This window comes from Balaenoptera acutorostrata, chromosome 18 (genome assembly GCF_949987535.1).
Source record: "Balaenoptera acutorostrata chromosome 18, mBalAcu1.1, whole genome shotgun sequence".
NCBI classification, from domain to species: domain Eukaryota; kingdom Metazoa; phylum Chordata; class Mammalia; order Artiodactyla; family Balaenopteridae; genus Balaenoptera; species Balaenoptera acutorostrata.
In genome coordinates this window covers 55,938,574-55,960,846 of record NC_080081.1, presented here as the reverse complement: position 1 = coordinate 55,960,846, position 22,273 = coordinate 55,938,574, and the positions used below count along the sequence as shown (strand labels likewise).

The following is a 22,273-nucleotide window of genomic DNA, read 5'->3' as shown; positions in this document are numbered from 1 at the left end:
CACTGATGTGTGGGTCCCCAACTCTGCACGTAGCCCTCCCTCGCCCGGTGGGTGCCCATGTACAAGTAGGCAGAACCTGCTCTGCCCTATACTGTGACCCCCCCAGGAAAGCATGTAACAAGGTAGTGAAAGAGAACAAAAGAAGGAAGAAAATCAGTGTTTAAGGAACTGCCAACTAAAGAAGATACAAAAGACCATAGAGAGAAATTGTTAGAGGTAAGAGGGAATCAGGAGAGAGAGACAACTGGGAGAGAAGACTTTTAAGAAATTGTCTATGGTACCAAGTGGGACAAGAGGTTAAGGAAAGAATTATATAGGCCATGACCTTAGCCTTAGCTAATGTTTGTTGACTTGAATAATTTAGTTAGGTGCAATGAGGGCATGAAGTAGAAGGACATGGGAAAAAGTTAAGAAGACTACAAGTATAGTTTAGATTATTTTTCAGTGTTTACATTGCTTTTTTACCTGCTCTCTAGGTGCTTATTCCAACTTTCCTATCTGTTCTTCATGCATATTAGCCCAGGTATTTCTGGAAGAACTTAATGTTGTCTGGAAATTGGCACTGATTTTTCATCTTACTTGGAAAGAAGAGGTCTACAGACCACATTATCCCTAGAACCCAGACTAAAAGAATGTTCTAGGGACTTCCCTGGTGGCGCAATGGTTAAGAATCTGCCTGCCAATGCAGGGGACACGGGTTCGATCCCTGGTCCGGGAAGATCCCACGTGTCATGTAGCAACTAAGCCTGGGTGTCACAGCTGCTGAGGCCTGTGCACCTGGAGCCCGTGCTCCACGGCAAGAGAAGCCACCGCAATGAGAAGCCCGTGCACGGCAACGGAGAGTAGGCCCCGCTCGCCGCAACTAGAGAAAGCCCGCATGCAGCGACGAAGACCCAACGCAGCCAAAAATAAATAAATAAACAAACAAACAAACAAATAAATAAATTTATATTAAAAAAAAAAAAAGAATGTTCCAGGGCTCCCCTTTAACTAGGATAACCATGTACCCTCCCTCATTTGCTTAAGATAGTCCCTGTTTACATTTGTTGTTCCAACATATTAATAACATCTCTTTTTATTCTAAAAAGTATTCCAGAATGAACAAAATAGCTCACCCTACTTCAAACCTTGTTAAAACTCCAGTTCCATGGTTTATCTGCAAGCAGTTTTAAAAAATTAAAATTACCAAGATAAATATTAAGGAATACTCATCTGTTCTTGAAGGAGGGAAAAAACTTTCTCAGTTTTTCTAAAAAAGAAACTCTGAAGGGAAGGATTGCTTAATGTGGCAAGAAAAAGGAAAATATTCTAGATGTCAAAAAATTCATAAACCAAGTTAAAAAAAGAAAAGTGAGTGGCAAACTAGAAAAATATCTGCAGCATACATGAGATAGAAAAGGTCAATTTGCCTTTTTTACAAATAGAGAACTACAGTAAGTACTTATGAGACCATGATTGTTTTGATACAGAAAACCAAGAGAAAGTAATAGGGACATTAACTGTTCTGGGATATAGTTCTCCCTTCAGCTCCCAGATGAGTCTTTGTGACCTACTTATGATTGTCCTATTTTTCAAGATACAAAAGAGCAATGTAATTTCCTCTGTGCCTGTTGTGAACAGCTTTAATCTTGTTCTTTGATTATATTGTGTCATGATTTGAATTTAAAAATATGAAAGTGAATAATATATTTTTAATTCTAAAGCTATATATACTTTGAAGGTAATGGTTAAGAAGAAGTCAGTGTAAAATGTTCCATGGAAATCTCCAATTATTTTAGAAAGCCTTTGTATATTTGCATTAGTAAGTGTTAATTTAAATATTATATTAAATTATAAGCCAGCACTGCATAGTACAATAGCTGAAAAATATTTGAGTTGAATCATAAAAACTCTTTGAAATACGTATTGGTCAGTGGTTGAGTCTTGCTAAGGGGGACCATTTCAGGTTTTCAATATCAGTGACCAAGTTGGTTATATAACTTATTTATAACCACAGCATTACTTTTAATTTTTTAAAATAATCAAATTGAGTATTGTCTATTATGATAGATGTTTTACTTTCCATGAAGATATCTTTATAGTTAACTTTCTTATTTCACCTTGATTATGCAAAACACAATTAACCTCTAGTTGTTTTTCCTCTAGCACATGATAGTGATGGAAGATATGCTCAAAGACTTTCTTCTTGGAGAATACCTATTATTGGTTGGGAACCAGGTGAGTTATGGCTGGAACTCAGGTACTAATGAGTAAATGATAGTAGCAGTTTAAAAGCAGTAAGTTTCTTTTCCTTGTTGGAGTACGTTTTTAGAAATGATTTTTTTCCCAACTAAATGACTAGTTGAATTAAACAACAAGGGTCTTCTACCTTCTAAACTATAGACGTACCTTATACATATCTGCTCTTCTTTCCCACGTCTGTCACCCTAGCCCAGCTCGCCATCACCTATCACCTGGATTACAGCCGTGGTTTCCTAATATAGCTTCACCCCAACCTTACTTCCACTGGGATCTACTCTCCACTCTGCAGCCAGATTGATACTTGCGAAAATAAAATCTAAGTCTCTCTTTTTTTGCTTAAATTTGCTCCCCATCGCCCTTAGGTGTAGTCTTCAGTATGGCTTGCGGTGTCCTGCACGAGACAGCCCGTGCCCCCCTTTCCAGTCCTAAGGCTTGGCTCCCTCCTTGCTTGCATTTGGTGTTAGCTTGAGCCACTCTGAGCTTCCTTCAGTTCTTCTCTCCCCTCTGGTCCTTGGTGCATTCTGTTCTCTCTGCCTGGAGCACTCCCAGTCCCCTTCCCACACCCCCTTTCTCTAACTCCTGGGCACGTTCCCTTGTGCCTAGCTTTTAGGTTTCCCCTGCTTCTACATAACTTCCTTCCATCTCCCCATCATCACACTCATCATATGTCACTGTATTTACATGTAGAATGACTATCTTCCCAACTTGTCTATATGCCCCTCAAGGGCAGGGACCATGGTTCTCTTGCTCATCTCTGTGTCCTCAGGTCCTGGCACAGTGCTTGCTGCTACATAGTAGATATTGAATCTGTTTATGGAGGGAATGGATGGACATTTTATATCTAGAGGCTTCTGATAATTTTCCTCAATGAAATTAACAGACTCATAATGAACAGCACCTTTGGTTTTTTAAATTAGTTTGAAATTAAGGATAACAAGCTTTCAGAAGAAGTTTGGTCTTTTTGTTTTTTAACTTATAAAAACAATACATATTCTTTATTTAGTCCCTCAAACTTACAAAAAAATTTTTTATTTTTAAATAAAAAAGGGCCAATTGGGTGGTTTACTGGTTGAGTTCACAGGCTTGGATGTTAGCTGGCTAGAGGTCCAATTACAACTCTTTCACAGATGGCTGTGACTTTGGGCAAATTGTTAATCTTACTAAGGCTCAGTCTCCTGATATCTAACCTAGGAATGCAAATCATGTGCACGCTATTGGGCTAATGTATGGGTCACATGAAATAATGCATGGAAAGCACTTCACACGGTCCCTGGCCCATGATAGGTGATCAGTTAGAATTAAATCTGTGGATCACTCTGTTGTTAAAAAGGACTTTAATACTCTGTTTTATTTTTTTCTGAACAAGAATTAAAGGGTGAGCAATAAAGTATTCATGGTCTTTTTTCACTATTTAAAAAGTCCTGATGAGTCTATGTACCAGAGTGGGAGGCTGAAGATCAGTTAACAGTCTAGTATTCAGTACTTGATATTGAAGCCCAGGAGGTCAAATTCTCATCTGACTCTGAAAACTGATGACTCTCATCTCACTTTGCAAAATGATGGCTTCATAGCCCAGAGTACCTCACAAACTTTTTATAAGTCGTTAAACCCTGGTATACTCAGTGTATCTTTTTCAGGTCTTCTGTTGTTATTTGAATTGCCTTAGACACAGTCTGCTGGCATCTCAACAGCTGCAGACCAGAGAGCAGACCAAGAGAGTAGGCAAAGAAAGTAGAACAAGAATACACAGAGCTGGGGCTTGAGGAATAATTTTTGCTGAGGAACAGGCTTTCAAAAGGAAGGTCCCTAGGGGTCAAGTTATGATGTTCAAGCAGCTTTGAAATATCCTAGATGATACTGATGTCCTTGGGGTTTAGTGGGTGGGATACAGAAGGAGTTGCCTGGTAAAGGCAGGGTTTACATTTGAGTTAGATAATAGAGTCAGGGTTTCACAAGAGTTGTCTAGGTTGAAAGGTTAAAGTTAGAGCCTAGCCAGTAGTAACCAGAGAGACAGGGAGAACATTCTAACCCCTGGGGGCTGGGGAGAGCTACACAGGACGAGGTCTGAGGTGGAGCAGAGGATTGCTTGTCAATATATAATATATATTTTATGTTATAATATATATTACTAATATATATATAATATTATATATTATATAATATATATATATATAACTAATATATCCTCAGACCATACTCACCTTATAAGTGAAAGTTTGTACCCTTTTACTAACCTCTCCCTATTTCCTCCACTGCTCAGACCCTGGCAATCACTTTTCTACTTTGTCTCTATGAGTTCAACCTTTTTTTTTTCTTTTTAAGATTCCACATATAAATGATACCATGCACTATTTGTCTTTCTCTATCTGGCTTATTTCACTTAGCATAAGGGTCATTACGGTTAGACCCTTGATTGCTTCCGTTTGGTGTGCATGAGGGAGAAGGAGCCACCTGTAGTATTTGCTAGCAAATGCAGAGCAAGTACCCCACAGAGATGTGTTTTTCTAAGGACTGGTATGCAGTTATGTGTTCTTTCCCCGTGCTTTCCTCAGAGTCCTGATCATCTAGGAGATATCTTTTTCAGGAGTGTGTACTTTTGCAGTCATAGTAACTCAGGTCCTTCGTGGATACCTTTGAAAACACCCTACTTTATCAGTGGTATTTCAGTACCTTAATATCTTACACACCTTCTCATCTTCACCCTTTATCCGTCTTGTGAACCAAAACAATGAAAAAAGAAAAAGACCAGGAAGTGAAGCTACAGCTGGTAAGTTAAGGTCTACTGATGCTCAGCTGTCACGGGGTAGTGTCACTGGTGTTTTCACTCAAATGAAAAGTGACAACCATCTGGGAAAACACCTATTTCAATTACATGATTTAGTTTGAAACTAAGTAAACCATTTGTAGCAATTGATCAGGCTCCTTTTTTACTCTTTCTCTTTCTAAAACATTACAGGATGACTACTCAAAAAAAAACCCCAAACACAAAAAAAACAAGTCAGATAGAATTGAAGCTTTGGGGATTAAATATTGGCAGAGAAGCCAGCAGTGGGTTGTTACAATTATACAATAAAGTGTAATGAATGCTGTTAACACAAACTGTCTATAGATTGATACAGTTTACCCAGCCTTCTGTTTGCAAACTAAAAACTGGCTGAAGTTCATGAAAGAAACTTTTCAATAGTCGAAGTTTTCAATTTAGAGATGTTTTGAAAGATTGCTGTTACCAGTAGCAACTTTTATAATGAGGAAATTAAAGGGAATCAGTGTTGATTTTGAGGTATCTCAAGGTTTATCATCTTTATTGAGCCAAATCCCATCTTTTCTTTCCATGTAATACTCTCTTTTCTAAGAATCTATGACGTTAGACAAGGTTTCATAACAGTTGGGAAGCTAAAAACAAGTCTATAAAATCACTTACCATAGCAAAATAAAGTAGGCCACATCTTCTTTTGATGAAATAAACTTGATTTTTTTAAATCTTTTCAGTTTTCTTTGTGGGATTTTATGGTGCAGCACATTGACCCTCCAGTAAATGAAGCAGAATTGCTGCCTGTCAGCCACAAGGGATAGGGTGCCCTGAAATTACGCGTCTGATGCTCCCTTAGTATACAATGCTTCATATTGTAGAACCACTTTAGTACGCTGCTACGTGCATTATTTTCTACTTACTGTAATTATAACATTACACGTACCCTTCATGCAATTAGGAGTTTCATGCTGGCTTTTTAAAAAAAGTCATAGCATGGCTTTCTATTTATTTCAGCTTTACTGACAGGGAAAAAAGAGAAATGGCTATTTACTTTCAAGCCAGTAATGCTTTCTCTGTCACAACACTACTCAAGAATAAGCTTTCTTCCTCCCCATATCTTATTTTCTTTTGATTTGCAGAGCTATATTCTATTTGATATACAGAGTATTTGTTGTGAATATTTTGGGTTATAGATTCAGCTTATAGGTGCATAATGTTTTTGTTGTTTAAATACTCCTTAGGAATAAACTTCTGTTTCTGAATAAGAATACTTAAGTTTTGAGAGGCAGTTGCATTTTATCAGATACTTGAAGGAAGAAATATTTTAGTAATGTGGCGTTCTAAAATGCTCAGGTACCCCCCTTACGTAAGAATTATTTTTAAAATATATAGTATTTGTTTTAAGAAATGAAAATTTAATCATCTGCATATAATGTTTCCTGATTTCTGATGTTAGACAAATTGCAAAGCAAGTCATCAAAATTTAATTTATATTTAATGAGGCACAACTAATAATTCACAATTACTTCTACATGAATATAGTCCAGTAATTTGCCAGATTTGTCAACCTTTTTTTTTTTTTTTTTTTCCCCATTTTAAGCGAGTCCTTTGTATCATTTTACCAGATAATAGCACTCTGGTGAAGTTTTTATACTTAAGCTCTCCTTGTATTCCACAGTCTATATTTTTTACCTTTACCAAAATTCTTATGTATTTTGTCTTCCTTAAAAAATAAAAAGTCAGCTCTGGCTGATTTTCATAGGGGAGGTCTTCTCTGTCTGACTTTCATGTGCTTTATGTTTCTAGAGTACTGATTCTTCAGGTACTCTTCCCAATTCCATGGCACTTTCTGACCTATCAGCAGTGAGATAAATCTTAGAAAGCAACTCTAAATTTTATGAATATTTTCCTGCTAAAAGTTGAAAGTGGCTTCCCCTTGCCTATCAGATAAAATCTCTTTCATAGGGAAACACTCAAAGCAACCTATGACCTGGCTCCAAACTTCTTGTATAGTTCTAGTTCTTCCAGATCAGAGCTTCTTACCCTCCCTAAGTACACTATGCCCTTTTGTTCTCCCAGCCATTTTTCATATTGTTTGTTTCATATGGTGCTTCTTCCCCTCATCTTTGCCTATGAAAATCCTACAGTTTTCAAGAGCTCGGATTTTTTTCCTCTATGAAGCCTGTCCTAGACACCCCCAAATAGAAATAATCTTGTTTTCCTCTGAACGTTTATAGTATTTTATCACTATCTAATTCATCTTTCTTTTAAGGTTGTTGTGATTTTTTTAATTTCATCTATAATTGAATTACAAATTTCTTATGAGCAAGGATTAAAAATGGTAATAATTGTTATGTTTTACAATTTCCAATATACTTTTAAAAATCATTTCATTTAGTTCTACGGCAACGCTTTGAGATAAATATTTTTATTTTCCATACTTTACAAATAAGCAGACTGAAACTCAAAAGGTTAAAATATTTGCTCAAGATCACATAGCTAGTTAATGATTGAGTTAGGACTCAGATCTCCAAATCTCTTGCATTTTTTCACCATACCACACTAACTCTTATACTAGTAATACAACAACAACAATAATAGTGTATAATAGCTCACTTATGTTGAGTGCTTATAATAAGCCAGGAACTATGCTTTACATACAGAGTACAGGGCATTTTAAAATTTTCTATTATGAAATTTTTTAATATATTCTATAAAAAGTAGGGTATATAATGAACTCCTTTGTACCCATAACTTAGTTTCAACAATTATCAGCATTTTGTTCATCTTGTCTTATCTGTATTGAACATGTTATCTATATGTTATCTTTTAATACATCATTCTTTTACATAATGCATTTTTCTTACAGTAGCTCAGTTTTTATCTCTAATATAATCACAATCCCATTATTACACCTAACAAATTAATAATAACCCCTTAATATACTCTGATACCCTATTTTCAGTTTTCCTCAATTATCTCCAAAGTGTCATTTTACAGTTGGTTTGTTTCAGTCAGCATCCAAACAAAGCATGATCATTGCATGTAGTTGATGTACCTCCTGAGTCCCTTTTAAAGTTGAAAGATACATTCTCCTGTTCTCTTGATCCTTAGAGGTATTGACCCACTTTCATGAATATAAACATTTTATCAGAATTATACCAGTATCAATGAACTTCCAATGAGGAAGTATTTTCTAAAGTAAATTTCATTAAGCCAATTTAACTTCTTGATTAATTTACATAATGAAATTAAACCATATTCATTTCTTCCAGGCTAGAAATTTCTTTTGTTTTTTTTTATAAATTTATTTATTTTATTTTTGGCTGCATTGGGTCTCTTCGTTGCTGCCCACGGGCTTTTCTCTAGTTGCAGTGAGCAGGGGCTACCCTTTGTTGCGGTGTGCGGGCTTCTCATTGCGGTGGCTTCTCTTGTTGCAGAGCACGGGCTCTAGGCGTGGGCTTCAGTAGTTGTGGCACGAGGGCTCAGTAGTTGTGGCTCACGGACCCTAGAGCGCAGTCTCAGTAGTTGTGGTGCACGGGCTTAGTTGCTCTGCAGCATGTGGGATCTTCCCGGACCAGGGCTTGAACCCGTGTCCCCTGCATTGGCAGGCGGATTCTTAACCACTGCGCCACCAGGGAAGCCCTAGAAATTTCTTTCTGAATTTCTTCTCAGGCTTTTTTTCCTGAATTTTCATAGCATTTAATTTTGAAATCTTTTATACACTATGAAAATCAGTAAACATACATTTAATACTAACTAAGGAGGACTCTATACACACTGTTATTACATAATTCTATATAATCCTTAGTATCTCATACCATCTATTAATTATAGGCTTATAATTAATGGACTTAGTTTTCTCCTGGTATAGGCTTAGTAAATGTTTGTTGAATTATTTAGTATTGAGATGCCGTGAATATTTTATTGCCAAAATTAAAGAATGTGTGAATTTTGTTAATTAATCATTTGAACTGAGCCCTGGCAGATTGCTAATGTGTCGGATCAGAAATATACCATGTTGCTATGCCAGAATAATTATCTAATATCTGTAGAGGGGCTGAACAGTTTGTCCAGAAATTTTCCCGCCTGTGTCCCCAGCTGGTAGTGGCAGCAGGGAATTTGATGACTAAATGTGCCCTGTTTCTAGTAGCTACAGCGGCCTAGGAGTCCCAAGGCTATGAAATATTTGGTTTCATCAAATATAATGACACTCATCTTTATTTTATATTACATTATTTTGTATCCTTTCTCAAACCTCTTGCTATGAAGTTGCCTGAATTGCAATATGGAAATTCTTTGCCATGCTGCACATTCTCTCTAACATTCAGTTTATCTGTCCAGTGTTTCTTAGTAAATATCTTTCTTGCCTTTGTTCTGAATTTGTATATTACTTTTGTAGACACATTGATTTTTTTTTCCCCACAGTATTTGTTAATGGCTGCTTTGGTCGTACCTAATGACCAAACTACCAAAGAATATATCTTTGCTATTTATAGCAACACATTATTTCAAAGGGAAATTGCAGGGATGTGGATTTTATTATTCCTGTTTGAAAAGGAGGTTATGACTTTGCCAGGGAACTTTATAAGTGTGTTTAAAGCCATGCAAACTGGTAGTGCAATTGAAAAGCGTGTTGTTTTGTCTGACTTCCGGGTACCGTTTTTTGACTCTGTTACGGGGAACCCGTTTATGGAAATGTTTGGGATTGCATACTATTTAGTTTTAATTTTTTTCTGATTACATAACTAATGCATGTTCACTGAGATAATTTGGAAAGTAAGAAACTTCCAGTGAGTCATACAGCAGTGACCTCTCATTTTGTTATTGGATTAAAGAATATTAGAATAAGATAGTGTTTAGAGATCAGCTTGTCTAGGCCCTCTTTATTCAGATGAATAAAGATGGTGGTAGAAACCTGCACCTGAGACAGATTAAGGAGGGATCATTGTCTGAGTCTCCCAACTGCTAGTATAGTGAGTATATTTTCAGGCATTTTGGACAAAGAATTAGAAGTTTCAACATTTGATGGAAATTTTATGGTTATAAAAAAGCAGCCGCAATTTATCTCTCCTGATTTTGTTGTAATGTTAGTTTTCTCGTTGTTGTTATTTTTGACTGCAGTTGGTATTTGTTGATGATATCCATACAGTAGCTTTTCTAAAAGGAAAATTAGGACCCTATGAAAAAAATCTTTAAGTATTATACAAACTGAGCTATGAAAGTTATTGAAGAATTAGGGGGAACTGGAAGGAAGGCCCAAACGTAGGAGGCTTCAGAGAGCATGAGGGAAAGCTGAACACCGGCTGTGGCAAACACTCACTTGACGTCCGTTTAAAAAGTTACTGCAGAAGAAAAGTTCCAGCTTGACTTCCTCACCTTCTCCCTCTTGAACCTTGGATACCATACAGGGAGTTCCTGGACACATGTTTTAGGCTATTTTATAATCTTGGAGTAACTGATCTTTGATGCCACGACATTAGGCTATAAACTCTCATGTAAAGCAATTCAGGGAGGCTACCTCCTGACATTCTGTTTTGCCATATAGTGAAACAGAAAACAGCCCAATCTTTCAAGTCAGAGTGGATTTGCCTTCAAAATCGCATTGTGTGCAGGGTCTTAATTGCTTAGAACTTAAGTTTGCTTTTCTCTAAAACAGGAGCATTACCTCCTACTGACATGGCTGGCATGAGGATTTGAGTGGTGAAGCACTGAAAGGGCGTGTACGCATATAGCAGCGGGCTTCATAAATGTTAGTTTCCTCCTCTTTGTTGGCACAAAGGGAGCAGGATGTTCCTGAAAGAGGTTTCCACCTCCTTTAGCAAGAGCAAATCATACGACTGCCCTTTCCTTTTCATCCCTTCTTTCCTCAAATTTTAATAGTTATTACCTGCAGGTGACATGTGCGTGCTGGTGAGAGGGACATGGAAGAGGGCCGATCCCGGCCTCCAGGAGTGTGTCTTTCTGCCGAGGCACCTGACACGTTACTAAGGGACAGTGTGGTGAGGCCTGTGAAAGACAGTGGTTTAGGGACGCGAAGAGGAAACCACGCTGGTGCTCTGAGCTGAAGGAGAGAAAGCATTGGGAGAGTCAGGCAAAACTTCAGAGAAGCTGGGACATTTCATCAGAACCCTAAGGAGTGAGTGGAAGGTGGCAGAGAGATGGGGAAAGGCAGCCTAAATGAGTCAGAAAAAACAACCTCAGCAAAGAAGCAGCAGCACAAAGGTTCTGGAGGCGGCCGCCTGCTGTTTGGGTGAGACTTGCAGAGGGCCAGCATGGCACGCTTGCAAGTTCATCCGCTGTGTGGAATCCTTCAACATTTCCATCCCAGGACCATTACTCATAGCCCAGATGCCACCCCTAGACCCATTTTCTCTTGTCTGCTCTCGGTTCCTCTTTAGCCCTTTTCTCCCACTCTGCCCCTTGCCCCCCTTGACAAGATATGGATAGACTTTCCCAGTCCTGTATCTTCTAGACCAGGAAGGCAAGCTCTTTTTCTTTACAGGGTTTTACTTCTGATCTCTCTGAGGAGACAGGGTAACTGAAATAATGAGCCTGAGAACGTTGAAAGAGTCCCAGAATCTTTCAGAGTTCTTGAAGTCATGTCTCTGATCCTTGCTTTCACAGAAGCTGGAAGCAGGTTTACCTCCTGTCCCCGTGTCTGTGGGGCTTAATATAGCCCTTCTTCCTCCTAACCCTGTCAAGGGCCGTCTGACTCCTACCTCTGTGAAGGTCCTTCTTTCTAGTACGTTGTCGCAAAGAACACAATGGGATGGAACGGTAATGATAACAGTAAGCGTCATCCTTAGGAGACAATTTGTAGTTTTTAGAATCTCTCATTCTACAGGTTGCTTCTCCCTTTTTAAATTTTCACTCACTAAATATTTTCCTTAGTAAGAGTCAATTATGATGTAAAAACTATTTATTTTGTGCTTTTTTAAATTAAAGGATACAAATTGTATATACAGAATAATGACTAGTAAGTAAAGATAAATATGCACAGGAACAAAATGAAAATGGTAACAGATTTATTTTGGCAGTTGCACATTGGGTAGTGTTTTGTTTTCGAAATTTCCGATTAAGAAAAATGAACATGTGTAGTTTTTATAATGGAAAAATAAGATGCTATTTATGTATTTATTCAATTAAAAATAATCCTGCGGATTTTCTTTTCTAGGTGAAAATGATGACTGGAAAGAGCAAATTGTTGTAACTGTTTCTTTTTGCTCAGGATATTTACAGAAATTCCTTCCTAGGTCATGCTTTTAGCATTTCCTTGAAGGAATAATCAGAGCTTTTCAAATGAAGCCAGAAATGACCTGATGAGATCTCTGTTTCATAAAAATAACTAAACAGATTGTGGACTGGCCAGTTGTAAGTCTGGAGGCAGGAGACCAAAGAGGACCCTTTCTAGGAGTCAGAGCACGATGACGATGGGCTGCCCTGGAGTAGTGACAGCGAATTAGAGAGGAAGGAGCAGATATGGGAAGCAGGCACTGCAAAGTGAACATGTTCAAAGTTAAACTGCCTTTTTTTAAACTAGACTTTCCTCTCCCACCCAGCAAATGCACTTCCCCTCCCCTATTTCGTGTGCCGTAAGTAGCGTCACCTTCCACCCTGTGGCCCAAGACAGAAAGGTTGATTTCTCCGGCTGCTCATCCCCACATCCAGTCCATCACCAAGTCCTGTTAGTTCTTTCCCTTAAATATCTCTTAAATACATGCATTTCTCTCTGCTCCTTACTTTAAGCCACCTTCATCTCCTGCCTGAGCTTTCTAAGGAGGTTCCAAACGGCTTTCCTTTGCTTTCAGTCTTGCTCTCTGCCAGATCGTTTCACCAGAGTGATTTTCCAAAAATGAAAGTCTGATCCTATTACTCCTCTGCTTCATTGGCCTTTTGGTGCTTTCAGGAAATGGTCCAAACGCTTTTACGTGGCTTTCAAGACTTCCAGAGCTACACCCTGCCTCCTGCTCTAGCCTCCTTTCTTACCCTTCCTCATTCCTGCTCCTGGACATCCCTCAGACCTGTCCAGCTCTCCAGCTCACTAGTGCCCACAAGTCTTCACACACACGGTTCTCTCTTCCCGGAACAATCCTCTTTCTGCTCCTTCCCTTTACCTCTTTAATTCCTTGATATTTCAACTGAAATATCACTGTGCATAGTGGGACTTCCTGAGCCCTTGGTTAAGTCTTCAAGCCTTTTGGATGTCCCACAGCAGAACACTTATCACATGTATATCTATTACGTTTGCTTAATTGTCTGTGTTTCCTACTAGATTGTAAGCTATGAGTGTGGCTCAGGAGCTGTCGCTATTTTATTTACTGTTGTAGCCTACTCAGCTAGTGCAGTACCTATAACATTAGGTGCTAAAACAGTTGATAAATTAGACAAGGAAGATAAGGAAGGGAGGAAGGAGAGAAGAGAAAGAGAAAAGAGAAGAAAGAAAGAAAGGGAGAGAGAAAGAGTGAGAGAGAGTGGGAGGGAGGGAGGAAGGAAAGACGGAGGGAGAGAGAGAGGGAAGGAAAGAAGAAAGAGAAAGAGTGAAAGAAAGAAAGAAAGAAAGAGGGAGGGAGGGAGGGAGGAAGGAAGGAAGGAAAAAAGTTTTTCAAATAGAGACTACAAAGATTCTAGTGACAGTTTGAATGAGATCAGGGGAAAGATAGACAAAAACATTCCGAGATTCATTCATTGAGCAGCTGGGTACATGACAATACTGTTATATTGGGGTTAAAAAAAAAGAAGAGTAAGTCTGGGTGGAAGCATAATGAGTTTAGTATGAACATCTGGTGCAGAAGTTCAGTTGACAATTAGGAATGGGGAATCTCATCTCAGCTAGAGCTTAGGAAAGAAGTGTGAGCCATATGTGATGACTGAAGTCAAAGGAGTGGGAGGGAGTGGGTGAGATTCCCAGAGACAGTATATGGAACTAGAAGACGTCTGAGGTTGGAGTTCTGAAGACCCTAACTTTCATTAAAAACAAGACAGCTGGCCCCAGATGGAGTCACTTATGCTAAATCCTACGTCACAAAACCCAGACTTAACTAGGTAACAGTTTCAGCCTCTCCCAGAAATGGAATCTTAAACCAGTCAATGAGGAATCACTGGTCAGCACTAGTGAGGTCATTTGCCTGATAGACCCCTGCCTTCCCCTAAAGGAAAGTGACCTTGTCCCAACCTAGTATAACAATTTTGCTAGTATAACTTCCTTGTCCTGCTCCCTTCTGCCTATAAAAGTCTTTCATTTTGTATAGCTCCTCAGAGCTCCTTTCTGTCTGCTAGATGGGATGCTGCCCAATACATGAATCACTGAATAAAGTCAATATGCTCTTTAGGGACTTCCCTGGTGGCGCAGCGGTTAAGAATCCGCCTGCCAATGCAGGGGACACGGGTTCGAGCCCTGGTCTGGGAAGATCCCACATGCCACGGAGCAACTGAGCCCGTGAGCCACAACTACTGAGCCTGTGCTCTAGAGCCTGCGAGCCACAACTACTGAGCCTGCACGCCTAGAGCCTGTGCTCCGCAACAAGAGAAACCCCTGCTCGCCACAACTAGAGAAAGCCTGTGCGCAGCAATGAAGATCCAGCGCAGCCAAAAATAAATAAATTTATTTAAAAAAATAAGATCTTTAAAATTTACTCAGTTGAATTTTTTTTTTTTTTAACACATTTAAAGAAGACACAGTAAAAGAGCTTCTTAGCGGCAGCCTGGGACTTCACGTTGCATTGTCCTACATTTATGGGACTTGTAAGCTCCTAAAACAGTGCTCAGGAGGAGTTTGAAAAGGCATGGCTGACTCTGTAATTTTGGAAGTGGGGAGGGAGCAGGAGCTCCCCATAGTAGTTTTTCATGACTTGTCTCTTTCAAGAAATCCTTTGTATTTCTGACATTACAATGCATTTATGATATATGTTTTTCTCTAGGTTTCTTGAACAGAGCTGATATATTAACACACATTTTACTCACCTGAATTTATTTACGTAAAATTTTATGTTGATTGCAACATGCCATTTAAAGCCCACATAGCTATTTTACCATACATTCGAATGTGAACATTATAAGAAATCAATAAGTGTTATTTATTGCTGGAACGTATGTTACAGAACTCAGCTTTTTTAACCACTTCTACTCTTCCCACACAACCCACTTGTTAAAAGATTTACATCCCATTAACAGAGTATTCCACCTCTAAGTGAAAACTTTAAAATGGAGCAGTGGCATGGGAGTGGATTCCATTTTTAACAGTCTGTCCGCTACGAAAGGACAGCAACTCTCGCCATCAGTAAGTGGTAAGGAAATGAGGGCATTTCTAGGAAGAGCAGATATAGTTGAGACTTATTAATAAACCCTGGTTATAATTTTAGGTTTCCAAGGTTTTAAAGGACTAAAAAGTAGGACAAAAGGAGAAGAAATTAGTGTTTGATTAAAACAGAAGTACAGTATTATATTTATCTTTATATAACTAAAAACCACACTTCTGAAGAGCTGATTAGAAAAATCATTTTTACACTTACTTGATTTCCTTTAATGCCATTCTTCACATCTGAAATAGATAATATTCTGCTCTAATGTCTACACTTCAGTGTAAAATTATAGAACAGAAAAAACAAGTCACAGAAGGCTAAAAATAATTATGAATTTCCTTTTAAATAAGAACTTAGAGCTAGTGTATTTAGAAGTAAAATTTTTTTTGAAAAACCTTTATGTCATAGAAGGTGTGCTGTATACGTTTACTCGTTTGGTTTTCATTAACAATAAGCTAAAACAGTAAGTAGGTTTTGGTAAGAGATTCTTCTGGTTTGTTTTACCTCCAGACAAAAGTTACTTTTAATGCCTCTTTGTGTAATTACAGGGCGTAGGAAAAAACAAGATTGTTGATAGATTCCTTCACCTGCTCAACAGACCTCGAGAATATATCCAGTTGCACAGGTAAGAGGATAAAACCCACAACCTCTTAAGATCTGGTTTAGTCATTTTATTTTGCTCCCAGTACAATTTAAAAATACTTTCTTAAAGGCCCATTTTTAATATACCAGTTTCATTTCTGTTCCTCCTACTGTTATCTCTCCTCTCCTTAAAAGGTAATAAAACCATGCAAAATTTATTTTTAAAGTGACTAATGCTTTATAAACATGAATTAATAGATATTTTGTGGACAAAGAGTGATGAACATTACATTCAGGAAGCAGTTTTCATCAACATAAAGGCTCTTAAATTAGAAGAAAAATATGTAGAGACTAAGTGCACTCTCTAACAGGAAGCTAAAATCGCTCACAAGGAGAAACATAAGCTATATGAATCTCAGGTGTGAGATAAGGAAGTCAAAACTATGAAGCAGTAAGTTTTTAGTCTCCTTGCCTTCCTTGAAAACACTTTGTGGATTATTTAATTTTGTGTGGTCAGAATGCTGGTCCAGGGATAGCTTTTAATCAAATAGATTTTCCTAACATGGATTGTTTTTAGCTTTATCAATGAACCTGTTCTGAATATTTTAAAAATAAAATATAAGCAGCAGATCCACCAAAGGGGAGAGAGAAAAAAAAATCAAGGAATATACCAAGTAATAAGCAACTTAAAAGTAGACTGAATTGTTATTGTTTTAATCCCAGGAAATTAACAAAAATATTGTGTAGTGGAAATAACACTGGATTGAGTTACAAGAATTGGTTTCTGGTTTGGATCCTTTCACTAAATAATGATGTGTTCTTGAGAGGAAAATGTAGGAGAAAAGAAGGTAGAGTTAGTGGACTAAAGGAGAAAGAGAAGAGGACCAAAGTGAAGCTGAGAGATGGTCAAAAACTCCTTCTTGGCATTTACACCTCTGGCTGTGATGGAGTAACTAGTACCAGGTTAGTCCTACCACAGTAAATAACTATAAAACTGGACAAGGCTCACAAACACTGGGAAAGGAACAACCACTAGGGACTGGTGAGCTGAACAATTACCAGAGGTCCCACATGGTTAAGAGACTTGACTAAACTTACTCCTGGTATTCACAAGATATCCTGTAAAGTTTATGCTTTAGAAGTAGGATCAATCTGTCCCTAGAGTAAAAGCTACTTTATGCCTACCCTTAATAAGTTTAAAAATAACTCTTGAAAAAACAAGGATGTTTGCTATTTAACACTATTTTGTAAGTTTTTCTCATACAAAATGATCTTAAAAGTTAAGGGGATGTATGTTGGGGGAAAATGTTTTGAAAAAAATCAAGCTGATTCAGAAGTAAATTAACTGCTTAGCTGAACAAACTTACCAAGCAATGAAAGAAGACTACAAAATCCAAACATTTAACAACAGAGCATTCACAATATGAAGCATTCAATAGAGTATTACTAGGCATACAAATAAGCAGAAAATAGACCCCAAATGGTCAATAGAAATAGACCCTAAAATGACAGATGATAGAATTAACAGATAAGGACTGTAAAACAGTTGCCTTAAATATGTTCAGGCATATAAAGGGCATATAAAGGGGGAATGAACATAATGAGGGAATAATTAGGAATTCTCAGTACAGAAATAGCAACCTTAAAAAAGCAGTCTCACATATGGGCAATTAGAGTTTCAAAAAAAAAGGACAAAGAATGAGGCAGAGTAATACTTAAAGATGTAATGGTGAAAAAATTTCCAAATTTGATGAAAAGCATGAAGTCACCAATCCAGGAAGCTCAATGAACCTCTAACAGGATAAGCAGGAAACCACAATAAAGTACATTATAATCAAATTGTTGAAAATTGAAAAAGGAAATCTTTAAAGCTGCCAGCGAAAAAAAGACATATTACATATAGGAGGAAAATCATAAAAATGACTACTGACTTGTCATGAGAAATAAATAATTGTGAAATAAATTTCACAATTCAGTGAAATAGTTGTTTTTAAAGAGCCAAAAGAAGAAAAAAAAAGTCAGTATACAATAGTATATCTGGCAAAACATTCTTTAGAAATGCAGACATTCTTGGATGAACAAAAACAGAGTATTTTTTACCAGCAAACCTGCATAATATAAGAAAATTACAGTTCAGTATTTTCCATGAGCATAGATACAAAAATCCTTAACAAGTATTAAATCAAATTCAACAATATATAAAAAGGATAGTACATCATAACCAAGTGGGTTTTATCCCAGGAATATAAAGTTGGTTTAACATTTGAAATCAAATAATTTAATTCACTCTATTTACAGCATAAAGGAAAAGCCATATGATCATTTCAGTCATTGCCAAAAAACAAACAAACAAACAAAAACACTTGGTGAGATGCAGTGCTCATTCATGATAAAATGTTACAGCAAATTACAAATAGCAGGAAACTCCCTCAACCTGTTAAGAGGCATCTATGGAAAACCTATAACTAACTTATATTTAATGGTAAAAAAAAAACAACAACTAAATACTTTCCTCCTATGATTGGGGAAAAGGCAAAGATATTCACTTTTCATCATTATGCTAGAGGTCCTAGCCAGTGCAGTAAGGCAAGAAAAAGTAATAAATGGCACATATGTTTAAATAGAAGAAGTAAAATTGTCTAGAGACAACATGATTATGTATATTAAAAACCCTAAGAAATCAAAAAAAAAAAGAAAAAAACTATCAGAACTAAAAAGTAAATTGAGCTAGGTCACAGGATACAAGGTCAACGTACAGAATCGGTTGTATTCCTGTATAATTGCAATGGACAATGGGAAAATTAAAATATTTAGATACCTTTTATAATAGCATAAAAACATGAAATACTTAGAAATAAATCTAACAAAATTTGTACAAATTTTAGTTTACTAATTTTAATAGGGCATGGCTAGGTCATCTCAACTCCTAAACTTCTATGGCTCACCTAATACATAGCTTCAGAAAATTTCTAGCCTATTCCCATATCGTCTCACAGTTCTTCTTTATATGAATTACGCCTTATGTAAACCTAGGAATTTCAACTTACCTTTTTTTTTTTTTTAAGAATTTACTATGTCAAGATTACAGGACTAGGTGTTTTAGGAGATATGGAAAGAAATAAGAAACATAATCTCTACCTTTAAGGAGCTGTAATACTGTTCTTGTTTGTGATTATTTCAGTCTTTCATGTTCCACTTAATCTAAAAAATTAACTCCTTTTTTTCCTCACCTTTAAGCCTTTCCACCAGTTTTTTTTTCCTACATGAACAAAGTTTGGGGGAAATAATGAAAGAATCAAAATGTTTGCTAGTTTCACCTGAATAACTTATTTGTAACATATCACAGTTCCAGTTTTTGAGCCACAAGACACACGGCAAGGCCCATATTTTATGTTTTAAGGATGATACAGTGAGCATTGCAGTTATTCATTCTTATTTGTGCTGTTTTATCTCTTTCATTTTGGTCTCATTGTGTTTAGTCTGTATAGTGATGCCCTTAAAAATATGTAATTACTTGGAAGTTTTAATGAAGTATATACTGATGCCACTTAATTGTATAAATTAGAGCCAAGACAAATGAATTTAAATTTTATATTTTAAAATAATCAAGCAGAAAACCAACTTTTCTCTTAAGGATGACTTCAGAGGTTGAAATCAGCTCTCAAATTTATGCTCAGAAATACGGAAGTCACTTTATATGAGGGTCCCTTTGTATGGTGAGGCAGTTTTTAGATTTCTGTATATTGGACATTAAAATATTTTTAAAGAAAGATACATTAGGCTGAGCTAGCTCAATTAATTCTGATTGTAGATTATGAAGGTTAGTTAATATAATCAGCAAGAAAGGAAGCAAAGAAATGTAACATGTACTTAGTAATTATTCTTGGGTCTATGTCACCATCACATTCATTGTAAACAGGCCTTTTGCTTATAATTCATTATCTTTAATAGTTATAAGAAGTTTTAATAAATCTTATTTTTCTAGGAATTATTCCTTGTCGTCTAATTATTGGCATAAAGTTGTTTATAATACCACTTTATGATATTTCAATGTCCTTAGGCCCAGTAATGATATTATCATTTTTATTCCTGGTATTGGTTATTTGCCTTCTCTCTTTTTTTCATGATCAGTTTTGCCAGGAGTTATCGGTATTATTGGTCTGTTCAAGCAACCAGCTTTTGGCACTGTTGAATGTCTCTTTTGTATGTTTCTTTTCTATTTCAATAATTTCTGATTTTATCTTTATTATACCCTTTTATTTTCTTTGGATTTAAAGTGCTGTTTATTTTTAAACTTTTTTATATGAATGATTAATTGATTTTCAACCTTTATATGTGTTTGAGGCTGTCTATATTTGAATCTCTTTTTGAGTCTTGGTTTTCTCATCTCTGAGTAATAGACGTTGACAAGGTCATTTTTTATATCTCTTAGGTCTTTATTCTAATATCTTTGAATAGGCAAGAAGAAGATAGTATTTAATGTGCTTTAGAAAATTTAGAAGATTAGAGATACAGTCATCCCTCATTATTTGTAGGGGATTGGTTCTAGGACCCCCGTGGATGCTAAAATCCACAGATGCTCAAGTCTCTTATATAAAATGGTGCAGTATTTGCATATAACCTGTGCACATCCCCCCATATACTTTAAATCATCTCTATATTACTTATAATACCTAATACAATGTAAATGTTATATAAATAGTTGTAAATACAGTGTAAATGTAGTGTGAATAGTTGCCACATGACAAATTCTAGTTTTGCTTTTTGGAACTTCTGGAATTTTTTGTTGTCCCAAATATTTTCAATTTGAGATTGATTGAATCCATGCTGCAGAAACTGTGAATACAAAGGGCCAACTGTACTATGCTTTACTTTCTACCTAGAATGTCTCTTACACCAATCTTTTGTTGAAAAGTAGCAAATAATTCATAAATAGTAAAGAATTACCTGCTGATTATATCCCATGGTAATTCTGATATTGGCTACATAAATATATTTTCTATGAAAAAACTTTCTAAATTCAAAATGTAATAAAATTTTCAAAGTTACAGATTTTTATTGTTTTTCCTTATAGCACTCATTGCTATATCATTGATTGATGATAGTATTACAAATAAAATATCTACTCATTTAGATACTGGGGTATCTCTATTTGTCAGTATTTGATATTTAATTTGTTATGTAAAGTTGGAAGTAAAAAAAAAATCTCCATTTCTGTTTAAAATATATATTATTAAAGGATTTTCATTAAATAGACTGACATTCCCACCAATTTCAATGTGGACAGTTTTTTTCTTTATTATGTACAATTTTATGACTATATTTGTCATAAAATTAAAGCTCATGAAATTGACTTAAGAGAAACATATGTTTTAAAAGATCTAAAAATAGCAGTCAAAAAAAATGTTTGGAACTTCTCTGATCTATGGGTGACCTATTTAATGTCATTAACTCTGTCAATTTTAGATTCCTTTTAATGGATTTGCAATGTTACCATCTAAGTAATCAGTCACACTCAATTTAGTTTATGGATGCATTCCAACAAAATTAGTTATGCGCCATTCAAAACATAATCTTGATAAGTAAAACCGTCACCAAACATACATGAAGAAAACATACAACCAACGTACTTCTGAGTATGGCCGTCTTATGTTTTAATGATCAGATCTCATAAAACGAGCAAGCTAGGCAATTCATGTTTTTAGTTAAAATCAAGATGTTGTCCTAAGAGTATGATTTAGATAATTCAAAAGATTAATGAGTATAATGACTTTTATGGTGTATATTTCAAGCAGAGGAGACTACATGGCTCACATTTGTGAAGTGTATTTATTTACTTCTTTTCCCACAATATTATGTTAATTTGACGTTAAAGAGGACACTTGATATGTCAACTTCTGTAGCTATATTTCCTCCTTGGATAAAAGTATACTTCTGTATTAAAATCAGAATTATCTTAGTTTTGAAATTCTTATGTTACCAGATTTTTTTTTCATCTGCTACCCTTCATATAAGAAGACGATGGCACAGATCCAATCATTAGCATGACCCATATGCTTGTTTATTTTTCTAATACTGGTGCCCATTGTAAATATAGAGTTTTCAGGTCCCCCAGCAAAGTCCCAACTTTCTCTTCAGTGAGATTTTCCCAATGTATGCTCAACTTATTCCAGACTGAACCATTCTCTGTCCTACTCACAAGTATTGAACTTGTATGCATACCTGTCTTTATTCTTCCCTCTAAAATATACTCTGTTTCTCCCTGAATACTTCAAGATTTGGTCCACTGTTACTTCTGCATGGAACTTTTCTGATTTGTCATTCTGGGTGTATTTGTTCCCTCCTCTGAAACTCCACAGGACTGAATTTGTACCACTGTGATAGAAAGAACATGGAT

The 22,273-nt window shown here is 36.3% G+C and overlaps 1 protein-coding gene across 3 annotated transcripts in view; it reads left to right on the top strand.

The window, feature by feature from the left end:
• VWA8 (von Willebrand factor A domain containing 8) overlaps nt 1-22,273 on the top strand; it is a 364,979-nt gene that overhangs the window by 164,816 nt on the left and 177,890 nt on the right. For all 3 annotated transcript variants that reach the window (XM_057532758.1, XM_057532757.1, XM_057532756.1), the window contains 2 exons: nt 2,146-2,217; nt 15,843-15,919. In XM_057532758.1, coding sequence (XP_057388741.1) covers nt 2,146-2,217; nt 15,843-15,919 — 149 coding nt within the window. The remainder of the gene's footprint in view (nt 1-2,145; nt 2,218-15,842; nt 15,920-22,273) is intronic.